Source organism: Mauremys reevesii, linkage group 15 (genome assembly GCF_016161935.1).
Source record: "Mauremys reevesii isolate NIE-2019 linkage group 15, ASM1616193v1, whole genome shotgun sequence".
NCBI lineage: Eukaryota > Metazoa > Chordata > Testudines > Geoemydidae > Mauremys > Mauremys reevesii.
Genome location: NC_052637.1, coordinates 30,754,933 through 30,767,872, shown reverse-complemented (window position 1 = coordinate 30,767,872; position 12,940 = coordinate 30,754,933). Strand labels below are relative to the sequence as shown.

The 12,940-nt window shown below is 44.9% G+C and overlaps 1 protein-coding gene across 5 annotated transcripts in view; it reads left to right on the top strand.

The window, feature by feature from the left end:
* TMEM94 (transmembrane protein 94) overlaps window positions 1-12,940 on the top strand; it is a 99,887-nt gene that overhangs the window by 53,404 nt on the left and 33,543 nt on the right. For all 5 annotated transcript variants that reach the window (XM_039500975.1, XM_039500977.1, XM_039500979.1 and 2 more), the window contains 9 exons: window positions 174-293; window positions 1,239-1,366; window positions 2,025-2,161; window positions 2,891-3,093; window positions 5,154-5,305; window positions 6,373-6,475; window positions 6,819-6,905; window positions 7,405-7,521; window positions 12,521-12,577. In XM_039500975.1, coding sequence (XP_039356909.1) covers window positions 174-293; window positions 1,239-1,366; window positions 2,025-2,161; window positions 2,891-3,093; window positions 5,154-5,305; window positions 6,373-6,475; window positions 6,819-6,905; window positions 7,405-7,521; window positions 12,521-12,577 — 1,104 coding nt within the window. The remainder of the gene's footprint in view (window positions 1-173; window positions 294-1,238; window positions 1,367-2,024; window positions 2,162-2,890; window positions 3,094-5,153; window positions 5,306-6,372; window positions 6,476-6,818; window positions 6,906-7,404; window positions 7,522-12,520; window positions 12,578-12,940) is intronic.

The window sequence follows — 12,940 nt, the reverse complement described above, 5'->3', positions numbered from 1 at the left end:
TCTTGCCTGCGATCATCTTGGCTTTTTATTCCAGCAGGCCAGTCTAAAGTTCATGGGATGGTGAGAACATTGCAGATGATGCCAAGGCATTCGGGGACGTAGTGCTTTGCCAGCAGGAAAAAGCCAAGAAATATGATGGTGAAGCACTAAATAGACTGTTTTCTGCTCTCCAGGATGAGATGACCTCAAGTTTGGGCCTGACCACAAAGAAGGCCCTCACTATCCTGAGAGACCAGCTGTCAGCACTGCTGGAGGGGCATCAGAAGGAAAGGAAGAAGGTGATTTCATGGAAGGTGAGGCAAAAAAAAAAAAAAGCCCACAGTAGGTTCTGACCTTCCCTATTGGTCTCTCAAAACCCTAAAGTTTGGAAATTGGGAATTAGACCAGTTCCCCGTATGGATCGCACAAAGGACCTATGGTGCATCCCCAAGCTTTCCGAACCCTTGTTAAGCTAAAACTCTGAGTTAATTGAAGGTCAGTTACGTTAGAGTCTGCTTTTGTGGAGCTTCTAAGTTCCCTGGGGCTAATGCTAGGAGCTATGCAAGGTTATAGCTCCTTTGCAGCTGTGCAGTTGTGGAATTTAGAAGCTTAACTTCAACCTAGAGATTCTTCAGAGCAGCAAAAGCTGAAACTCCTACCTAGTCAGCCTCCCGCCCCTTCCAGCATTAGGAAGGTGAATGTTTGCTGCCTTTTCCTTCTCCCTGTGCCCCTAAGAGCTTTGTAAAATTGGGGTTTACCTGTATTTGAAATATGATCTCTGTAGAGAGAGGCTCCAGAGTTGTGTCTCTCAGTGCACAAAGGGGGTTGTTTAGAGCAGATGGGGCTATGAGGCTTAACACACTCTCCAGAGGCTTCAGCTACTGGTCGGGTGTCATGTACATTTAAATACAAAGCTCTAGCATCCTATTTGTAGTAATTACATTTTAAAAATGTCTGTTCTCCTCTCTGGATCAATGGGAAATGAGAAATCCTGGCACAACCGCCTTTGTATTGTGCTAGGGCATTGCAAGGCAGTGAGCATTCACCCAAGCCAGTCATCTGATCCACTGCTAGCGTGTTAGCACTCAGATAAACACTGATGTGGGAAGCTCTTGACTGTTTTGAGGGTTTTTGCAAACTATGTTCACTCCCCAGTGGTTCTGTGAACTTCTACCTTCCCCCCCATTATGTTATGCTTCTTAAAGGACTAGATATGTGTTTAGCTGACACTGAGTCTCTCTGCTACTCTTGCTTTGTAGGAGGTGTGGAGGAGCAGTTTCCTGTATCATGGTAACCGTCGCTCCTGTTTCCATTGGCCGGGTGCATCTCTGATGCTGCTGGCAGTGCTGCTGCTGTTGTGCTGCTATGGGAGCCAGCCACACGGGAGGTGAGCAAAGCATCCTTTGTTATTTGAGGGGGAGTGGGAGTAGTTTTATACTGTATCAATAGTGCATATGGCTGTCTTAGCGTTGTGGTCGCTAATTCTTTTTAATCACTGGGCTCATTCATGCCCAGATCGTGTCCCCATCAGCTCCTTCCCCCAGTCTCTGACAAAGACTCGTTTTGGGAGCTCATTGATGCCGCTTCTCAACAATCCCATAATGGATCTGATGGAGAGAATGAGGTTGCCTCCTTTCGGGAACTGTACAAGCTCCTTTTTGTAGAGTGGTACCAGACCCCCTGATGTCCTGGGGTGTGGGAGTAGAGAAGGATAATCCTGAAACTGAACTGGGGTTGAGGTGCCTCATGGAAGAGTGCAGAGAGCTGCCACTTGGACCTCACCCTTATAAAATACAGCCAGGGAATGGTATCTCTGGATCGAAGCAGATCTTGTCGAACTTCTCCAGTGGAATTGTTCTAAAGACCAAGCATGGGCTTAATGCCTTTGCTTTTCTTTATGAATAAGGTTAATACTTGAGTCAGTGGGATGAAAGAATAAAGGGGCAGGTAGGTGAGCATCTATATCTGTGCGCGGGGGAGCATATTTTGCTCCTTTACTCACATGCCTCTTCTGCTTCTTGGTTATTTCCTGTTGCCTTACAAAGCCAAGGTGCTGAGATTGTGAATGCCCTGGCACTCCTCCTCCTCCTCCTCCTGAACCTCTTCTTGATTGGACGACAAGAGAGGCTGAAGCGCAGAGAGGTTGAAAGTAGGCTCCGGACCATCATCGACAAGATAAATGGTGAGGTCTCTATCTGCCCTCTCCCGTTTGGGTTGTCATGCACACACACTCAGCTTCCCTCTGTGTTGGATTTCTCTCCAAACCTCAGTGTCTCCATTACCTGTATTTAGATTACCTGTCTTGCTCCATACAAAGGCAGGCTGTTGAGAGCCAGGCTTTCTGCACTACCTTCTTTAGATGGGATATGCTGAGCTGCGATAGTGTCAAATGCTTTGTACCTTAGTCTGGTAAGGCAAATGGCCATTATGTCTGGATGCTGGAGTAAGTCAGACTCTGAGCATCTCATAAAAATATCTGTCTTCCAGCAAGCCATAAGAGAGGGGAGCATAGGGACAGCAGCACCCTCTCAGCAAGAGACGTGTGTGGGGGAAGTTTGGGCAGCAAGCCTGTGGGGAGCCTCTGCCTGGCAGAAGGTGGAGTAATTATTTTCAGCCTGGGGCCTTTGGGACATTCTCTTGGCTTTTGTCTTGCATAGGTTCATCTCAGTATTACCTGGTGTTTTGTGTATGTTGCAAATTGGCTATGGGTAGCTGTCTGTACAGGATGGGGAAATATGAGGGACCCTCCCCACCCCCCCGGGAGGGGAATAAAGGAAATGGCAGGAGATCATAAGGACTGTGTGGGATTAGCACTGGAGGGATCATTCTGTGGAAGGTAAATCCTTATGGGATCATCAGCCCTTCTCCAGTGGGGCTCTTCCTCATTCTTTCCTGTTCTCTGTGCTTTCAGATACCCTGGAAGATGGCAAAGAGCCAAAGTGGCCAGACTCCATGTACCCCGACCTTCACATGCCTTTTGCCCCATCCTGGTCCCTCCACTGGGCCTACAGGGACGGTCATCTTGTAAACCTACCCGTCAGCCTGTTAGTAGAGGGAGACGTTATCGCTCTGAGACCGGGGCAGGAGTCTTTTGCTTCTCTGAGAGGGATTAAGGTAACTCACTTGTCTCCTTTCTGTGCCATGATGAAAGATTGTTTCCCAGGATGGTTTAGTTGGTGACCAATTTCCAGAGAACACAGTATTCTCGTTGTGTGTTTGATCTCTTCCTACCTTGGGAACACTCAAGAGCTTCACCTTGCACTTCATTTGTGCAGCTAAAAGTGCTTTATATAAAGAGCTCTCCTGCCAACCCCCAATCCCCAACAATGCAGTCACACAAATGACGCCAAAGCATAATGTTACTTATCTCCCACAGGACAGAAAAGGAGTGTATTGTGCTTCTGATCATAACTGTATTAAACCCATCTGAGTAGATAATTCAATAGGACACCTTCCCATTTTGAAACCGTGTGTGTTGCTGATGTGTCAGAAGATGGGTTTTAGGCAGAAAGTCACCGTCACTAAAGATCTTAAATGAACCCATGTGCAAAATACTCCTCTCTGCCCCTTGCTGTGAATTCATTGCACTCACTTTGCAGGCAGACCTCCCAACACAAACATGGTATTTCCGTATGGAACTCGACTGTAGAATATGACTTTCTGATAAAAGAAGGGGACTGTACCCTGCATTTCATATGGAGAAATAAAGGCTTATCTGCTCTCACCTTCCCCTTTCTGCTCTCTGATAATGTATAGGATACATGGGGGGAAAGTGGATGAGCTGCCTACGAGGGCTGGAAATACAAGCTAAGGAAGAAATTGACTGAGAGAGCAAGAGAAAATGTTTAGGTTCTCACTGCCGAACAGCAAGTGGTCTCTGATCTAGACGTATCTGTTAGAAAATCATGCTTGATCATGACGGTCCCTTCTGACCTTAAAGTCTGTGAGTCTATGCATATCTCCATCAGATTGCAGAATAATTTCAGGGAATCTGGGAAGATGGGGAGGGGCCAGTATTGGTGGGAATGTTACCTGGACAACATCTTAGCTCATGTGTGGTGTAATTATCCACTGATCAGATCTTATTTGGGAACAAACTATGAACAGCCTGCTGTTTCAGAAAACCCTTCCTTCATAGTGTTTGGATACTGAAGCTTGCCCTTTACAATGTAGCAAAACAAGCAGCAGGGCCTGGCTTTCCTCCTGACTCTGAAAGCAGCTTTCATAGAATGGAAACTTGTGGAATTATTTGTTTAGAGAATGTACAGAGTTGGTGGTACAAACAGGAGCACTTGACAGAACAAAGAGAGCACTTAGATTAGAAAAAATTAAAGATGCTGGGGCAAAGAGATGAAGATAATATTAATACTTTATACTCTCTTAGCCAAGGAGCTCAGGTTGTTTTACAAATGTTAAAAGTTAAGCCTTACACATTCCTGTGAGGCAGATAAAGGAATTACATGGATCATTTCTCTGCTTGTAATGCAACTACTTCTGGGCTGGAATGCGGCAGCTGTTCACAGCACAGCAGCAACAGTTTCGGACAAGAAATGAAAAAGAGTGCCCCATTCACAAGCCACACATGGACAATTATTATAGTTAATTTAGAGAAGTGGAACGAAATTACCAAAACTACAATTTGGCCAGGGCATCAGAATTAACATGCCTCTCTTACAAAAGCATGTAGGGATCTTTAATAGGTGCAAGTGGGCAGGATTTCATGTTTTGTACTAGAGATGGGGGTGGGAGGAAATGTGTTGTGCAAGAAAGACATGGGAAAATTCAACGTCTAAAGTTACTTTTGATGCTCTTTATTGTCTAAGGTCATGTCTACACTGTGGGTGCTACAATTGCACAGCTGTGGTGCCTTAGTTATGTCACTAGCACCGTAGTGTAGATGCTTTCCTGTGAAATGTGTATACATGCCAGTTATGCTGAGGAGTAAGGGTTGCATTATGCAATAGGTGTTGCATTCTGCTTCACATTCAGTTCAGCAACTTTGCAAATGAATTTTAAAGCATTGATAGTTTGAGCGGTGTAGGAAACGTGTCCTGTGTTGAACAGATTTCTGTGGTACTAAAACAGCAATGCCTTTCAGGAGGTTTCCACTGAGTTGTCTGATTGTGCACCCTTTGGACCTTCTGCCTGTCTTTTCTTCTTTAATTTGATAACAGGATGATGAACACATTGTTCTGGAGCCAGGAGACTTGTTCCCCCCTTTCTCTCCTCCACCTTCCCCGAGGGGTGAAGTGAAGAAGGGACCTCAGAATCCTCAGCTGTATCGTCTCTTTCGTGTCCTAAAGACCCCAGTGATTGACAATGTCAGGTGTGCTAAATACTGCTTTTCATGCTTGTACAGGCTGGCTTGGTTCTTGTTGCAGCCTTATATCAGAAGGGGTGGAGTTTTGCCAGTCCGGTACAGGGGGCTTCAGATAGATGATATTACCTCTTATCCATTATCTGGGAATACTAGAGTTATAAGACTCTCACTGGACTCCTTCACTGGTTCTCAGCAGCTGCTAGGTCAGATGGATACAGAAAGCCATATTCTCCAAACTGCTGGTTTAGCACCTCACCTGCAAATTGATTTGTGGTGGTGGCGGCAAGGAGATCAGAGAATTTCTGCATTTGATAGCAAGCCCTTCACTTGGCTCCATTTTTATAGGGATCTGAGTTTCCTTATTATTTAATTTTTTTAATCTGTGTTTGCAACTCAGAGACCAAGGACAAGGCTAGCTGTCAACCCTCTAACCAGAGGCATCATCTCTGAATTATGGGCACGGAAGTTTGGATCTGCAGAGAATACTAACTTGCAGGGATAGTTGCTCTCCGTTTTAGGGTGGTGTAATTTTAAGAAGTAAAATGCTAATTCTTGGATGAGCAAAGAAAGGAAGAGTGAGAGGGCTGCAGATAGCATGAGGCAGGTGTTTCATTGTTACTTGTTCTGGTTCAGCAGGGGGGCAAAGCCCATTTTTAGAAACTGAGTGGGAAATATTCTCTTTCATATGACTATTGATCTTTTTTCTGTGAGTGGGTGGGATTCTCTGCAAGTGCCATTTCTCCCTGAGGTTTAATCAACAACATCAGTGACCCCTCTGGTCAGCTAGAGATGTAGGTATCTGACTGTATTCTGACCAGACATGCAAACTGGGGTTTGAGAGCTGCGGTCAACCAGCTGAGGAGTTGAGGGGAGTTCATTATATTTACTCAAGTGTCAAGTGCAAAGCTAATAGTATGGAATGCCTGGCTTTGGGTCTCTGAAACAGTGAACAGTTTCCCGTCATGAAGCACTATTCTGATCAAGATAAACTAAAAAGATTATAGTGGAGGAAGAGGCAATGTTAGGGCTTTGTGACTGTGGGCTGGGGCTCCTAACTGGTCTTGATGTTTCAGGTGGTGTCTGGACATGGCTTTGTCACGTCCCGTGACAGCTCTGGATAACGAGAGGTTCACAGTGCAGTCAGTGATGCTGAAGTATGCCGTCCCTATTGTATTGGTAGGTCTGACTTTCAAGCCACTGCTGTTGATGACCAGTCTTGTTCTGAAGTTGCCAGAAGAGCAGGCCAGGACCATCCCAGTAGAAGTTAAGAACCTCTGGGCTTTCATGAGAAGTTCCAGCCAGTCACTAACCCTATATTCAGTTTGGGTAGCTCAGAGAAGTGCAGTGAAGGTGTAGCAATGAGATGGGAGTGGAGGGTGCGGGGGGAAGGTTTGGTAATGCAGTAACAAACCAGCTTTGACCTCCAGGATTTTCCAGGGCTCGCAGTGTTAAGGGGAGTGGAGACTCTCTCATTGCAAGTGGTGGCTTGCTGAGGGTATTTCCTCTGTTTAACTAACAGGCTGGCTTCCTGATCACCAATGCTGTGCGCTTCATTTTCTCGGCTCCTGGAATTGCTTCCTGGCAGTACACTCTTCTTCAGCTGCAGGTAAAGGAGTCTCTTGTGCCCACCCCATTCCCTTCTAACCAACACGTACACTGCAGCTAATTTCCTTTTAACACAAACCTCCCACGCCTTCTCAGAGTTGCTTCTCTCCCTGTGCATGCTGAGGTCAGGTGAAGCACTCAGTTGAACAATGAGCAGAACAGCAGCTGTATCCCTAGTGTTCCCATCAGGATGGGGTTTAATCTATTTGCCCAGGATTTTTTCTTTTTAATATTAAGGCTTAATGCCAAATCCATTGTGAAAACTGACTGCAAGTGGGGGTGAACTGCTGACTGCCTCTGTTATGGCAAATCCCCATGGATTGTGGGTGTCTTTCCCTCAGGGCTCCTCAGTGTGTTGCACTACTTTCGGTCTTTGAAAACTGCATCCTTTGCTCCTGACATTGCCCTGTGCTGTGGTGAAGAGGAGGTCGTGTGACTGGCCTCAGTTCTTGCTTCATCGCTGTGCCGACTCTTGTTGGTGATCTATGGTGGTTTTTCAGGTGAATGGCGTGCTGCCCATCCTTCCACTGCTCTTTCCTGTCCTGTGGGTTCTTGCTACAGCCTGTGGAGAAGCCAGAGTCCTGGCCCAGATGAGCATGGCCTCGTCCACCTCGCTGGTAGGTATTTCCCATGTCAGATCATTGTGTGTGGAGGGAGGGGCAGAGAAAGTGATGGACTCTGTGAGAGGAACGCAGGGGACAGTCTGTTAATCAGGTGAATCCACAGAATCTTAAAAATTACAGTTGGGTGACCTCTGTTGGGTCATGTCCAGCCCATCTCCCTAGGGAGCAACAGCATTGTTCCCAACAGTATGTTCCCAGTTCTCTCTCCAGGCCAGTTTCAGCTGGCCCAAGCTCTTCTCTTGGAGTTTATTCCACAGTCAAATAGATCTATTTAAGGCAGGTTCTGTGGGCCAACTTATGGACAATTGTATCCTATAGTGGGAGTCTAAACTGAGACAAATGTGATGCAATAGCCAGAACAGAGGAACCTTTAGTGAATGTGAGTGGCTGGATGTGATGATGTCCTCTTTTAACTGCTGTTATTCCCCAGGGGGTCTGGGAGCTGCCACTTGAACTGCTGGGGGTTGGATTACAGGGATGCTCCCTGCAGTGAAATAGGGACTAAGGAGGTGAGGGTTATTTCCTATAAGGGCAGATAGGGGTTAGCAGTTTTTCTTGGAGAGGCTGGTGGGGTTCTGATCCTGAGCTTTCTGAGATATAAGCTGATCATTCAATGGATGTTGGAAACCTCCCCACCCCACCTGCTCCCGATGTGGTTTTAGCCAGGTGCACTATGGTGTGTTTATCTGCTTCTCAAACAGCTGTTATGAAGTTTCTGCCTTTGGTGCAATTGCTCAGACTACCTCCTTGTCCTCCGTGGGACTCAGTGTCCCCATACTCTCCTGGTGCCTAGTCTTCTCCCTACAGAAGTCTATGGGAGTCACCTGTACCCTGTGCTGGCGTAGAATGAGGCAGATACTGCATCCGTTGCATCCAAATGCTCCCTCACCATCTCCTTTTAGTGGTTTCCCCTCTGCGTGCTCACTATCAGCATCACTCAGCTTCTGTCCTTGGTTCTTTGGAATGGTGAAATAGGAACTCCTTGTCTTCCCTTCTTCATTGCTGTTGGCACCTCCATCCTATCACCCAAGCTCATGCCTTGGGTATGTCCTTTTCTGTCTCCTGTCTCTTCTTCCCACGTGTCCAAGCAGTTCACCAAATCCTGCCAGTTCTTTCTCCATGACATCTCAAATATGATCCTTCCTCCATGTCCCTACAGTCACAAAGCTTGTTCAGGTCTTCGTCACTCTGATCTTGACTAGGGCAGCCTCTTCTTTGGCCTCGCCATTCCCACCTTTCTTCCCTCTACTCCGTTCAGAATAAAGCAGTTAAGACCCTCTTCCTCTCTGTCAGCTGGACTATGTAACTCTGTTTTCTTTCCCCTTCCCATCAAGTTCAAGCTAATAAATCTTAAGGCCAGAAGGGACCATTGTGGTCATCTTCTAGTATGACCTCCTGCATAAGACAGGACATAGGATTTTCCTTTATTAATTCTGGCTTCAAGTCACATAGATGTGGTTGAAGTAGAACATACCTCTTAGAAAAACATCCAAATGTAATTTAAAAAATGCTAGTGGAGAATCCACCAGAAATTTTGGCGTGTTGTTCCAATAGTTATTTACCCTCAGTGTTTTTTTTAAAAAACAAAACAAAAGGTATCTTATTTCTAGTTCAGATTTGCCTAGCCTCACCTTTGGGCGATTGGATCTTGTTATACCTTTGCTAAATGGAATATTCAAATTTCTGTTCCACATGTAGCTACTTATAGTCTGTGATCAAGTTACCCCTCTTTGATAAGCGAAATACAGTTCCTTCAGTCTTTAACTATAAGGGGTGTTTTCTTGGTTCTTCTCTAAACCCTCTCCAACTTTTAACATCCTTCTTGAATTGTTGACACCAGATCTGGAGACAGTATTCCAGCAGCAGTTGCACCAGAACCAAATACAGGGTAATATAATCTCCCTGTTCCTACTCCTTACTCCCTGTTTATGCATTCAAGGATTGCATTGGTCCTTTTGGCTACAGCGTCACACTGGGAGCTCATGTTCAGCTGGTTGTCCAGCATGACGTCCAAGTCTTTTTCAGAGTCACTGCTTCTCAAGCTAGAGTCCCCCAGCCTGTAAGTATGGCCTGTGTTCTTTGTTCCTAGATGTATGACTTTACATTTGGCCATACAGGGATGCATATTGTTTGCTTGTGCCCAGTTTACCAAGTGATCCAGAGTGCTCTGTATCAGTGATCTGTCCTCTTCGTTATTTAGCACTCCCCAATCTTTGTGTCATTGACCAGCTTTATCGCTAATTACTTCATTTATATCCAGGTCATTGATAAAAATATTAAATAGCATAGGGCCAAGAACCAATCCCTGTGCGACCCCACTGGAAATACCCGCTCAATGATGATTCCCTGTTCACAGTTACATTTTGAGACCTTTCAGTTAGACAGTTTTTAATCCATTTAATGTGTGCCCGTATTGGTATTGGTTCTAGTTCCTTAATAAAAATGTTGTGCTGTACCAAGTCAGATGCCTTACAGAAGTCTAAATATATTAAATCAATACTATTATCTTTAGCAACCAAACTTGTAATCTCGTCAAAAAATTATATCAATTTAGACAGGGTCTGTTTTCCATAAACCCTTGTTGATAGCATTAATTATATTACCCTCACAATTCTTTATTAATCCAGTCCTGTAATACCCTGTAGCAGAATGGCCTGCCTGGAGCAGCTGCCTGTGGCATGACAGGCACACCTGCCTCAATTTCCCTTTTCAGAGTCTCCAGTAAATCCACTTCAGGCTCTTTTGCTTAAATAATGCCCCTCCTTGGAGCCAATTTATTACCAAAACACAGTTAATTGCTTCCCAACAAAAATCCCAAATGGTCCATTTCCGACATCCATTGTATATAGTCCCACTCTTCCCAGTGGGAACTCCCACAGCCTCTGCTGGGAGATCATTGTTATCAGGGGAACATCCCTCTCTCCCTCTGGCCCTCTCATGGCTCCTCTGAGTCCAACCCTGGAGATGTCATCAAGTAAGCTCCTCTTCTGCTTTCCTGCCTGCAGCCCTACCCGACACTTGGCTCTGTCTCTCTGATAGCCATCAAGCAACTCCTGCTGCTGCTCTCCTGCCTTCAGCCTTCTCTCAGGAACCAGAGTTAGTTTTTTGGCTCTGGCAGCTCTCACCTCCTGCCCTTTTTCTTTGCTCCACTGGTCTGTGCTCTCAGGTTCCCCTGACTCACCATGTTTCTCTCCCCTGGTCCTTTATAGCCCCATGTGCTGCCGCCACCCTCTTAATTGGCCAAATGAGAGCACCTGCTCTGGCAGAGAGGTGCTGGACCTACTTTATTTACTGGGGCCAGCCACCCTCTGACAGCCTTTCCATTATTTTGCTCAAGATTGAAGTCAGGCTGATAGGCCTATTATTACTTGGGTCATCCCCATTTACCCTTTTTAAATATTGGCACAACATTAGCCTTCTAGTTCTGGAACTTCCCCTGTGTTCCAAGACTTAATAAAAATCAAAATTAGTGGTCCAGAGAGCTCCTTGGCCAGGTCTTTTAAAATTCTTGGCTGCAAGTTATCTGGAACTGCTGATTTAAAGATGTCAGGCTTTGATAGCTGCTGTTTAACATCCTCCTTAGTTAATGTTGGAATGGAAAGTATTTCATCATTTATCACATGATATGAATACATCATCTGTCTTGTTCCCAAATACAGAACAGAAATATTTATTGAACACTTCTTCTTTATCTTCATTATTGTTGACAATTCTACCATTCCTGTTGTCATGGTTCCTTTTGTTCTTGATATGCTTAACTCAAAAAAAAAACCCAAACCCTCTTCCTTGTTGTCTGTAACTCTGTTGGCTATAGATTTCTTCATGTGTTCTTTTCATTTCCTTATCAACTTTCTACATTTTCTGGCTTCTACGTTTTATTCATTGCTGTCAGTTTCCTCTTTTTTCCATCTGTTATGTATTGTTTTTATTTTTTATTGTTGTTTTCACTTCTCTTCTAAGCCAGGCTGGTTTTCTAACCCGTGTACCTTTGTTTCTTGATTGTGGCCTTTTGGGTATTTATTAAAATGTTCTTAAATACTTCCCAATGATCACTCACATTTCTCTATGTAATTTTTCTCCCAGCGGTTTGGCTCATGTTTGTTTTTTAAGCTTGTGAAATTGGCCCAAGTGGAAGTATTACTGATGGGGACTTTATTCTGTTTACACTTGCAACCACTATTTTTTTTTAGTTTTGTGAGTTGTTCCTCTTTCTGTCAAGATGAGAATTCCCCCTCATTGGATGCAAGACATTGAATTGTGAAATCATCATCTATGATTTTCCCTCCCCTTCCAAGCTCTGCATGATTCCACGCTGCCTACATCTCTGATTTCATTTCCTATCCTATAGCCCCTTTCATTCTGCCTCCTTCCTCTGTGTCCCTGGTGTTACAGCTTCCCACCTTTGAAATCCCTTCTTAAAGCTCCCTGCTTTCACCCAGTCCAGATCAGTTCAAGCACTGCCTCCTTCTGCCTCAAAATATCAGCCTAAGAAAGAGCTGCCTCCTGGTGCATCTGACTGGTCTAATCTGTCTCTTTAGGCTGTAAGCTTTTCAGGGCAAGGACCATGTATTCATCCATGTCCTGTACAGCACCAAGCATGGTGCTTATGCTTAACAGATAAATAATAACATGGACCACTGGAGACAGGTTACTGGATTTGATGGACCATAGGTCTCTTCTGGTATGGCCGTAGAGAGTAGGGCCCCTTCCTTCACCTCCCAGAAGGAACACTATTCAGAGAGGTTCTCTGGTTCTCCACTTGTAAGGTAACTCCCTTCTCTTCATGTGCCAATATATATTTATGCCTGTATCTATAATTTTCACTGCATGCATCTGAAGAAATAGGTTTTTTACCCACGAAAGCTTATGCCCAAATAAATCTGTTAGTCTTTAAGGTGCCACCGTACTCCTTGTTGTTTTTATTCAGAGAGGGACATTTCCTTATACCATTTCTGAGCACACTGATAGTAACTGGTCTCTTCTCTTGCTACAGCTGGCTAAGTTTTCAGAGGACACACTCAGCAGCTACACAGAGATGGTATCTTCTCAGGTACTGTTGTTACTATTTTTTTTTTTTTTTACCAGTCTTCCGTTCTCTTTCTGCTTCACTGTGAGCTCAATAAGATCCTTCCCTTTCTCCCTCTGTGGTCTCCTGCTGGTCCCTAAACCTTCACTGCTGATGACAGAGGCCTGCTGGCATTCTTTATTTGCTGCTTTATTTTGCTCTGCTTGCAGGTTGGATGTCTTTCCCACACACCTTCTCATGTAGAAATTGCTCTACTGGGCAGGGTTGAGTTAAATGTGACAGATGGTCCAGCTTGTACCCTTCAGGATACCATGAATTAGAATTTTGCTGAGGTTTTGAAACCAAGCTTTTCTGTCTTGGAGAAAGCTTCTGTTTTAAGCCCTGGTT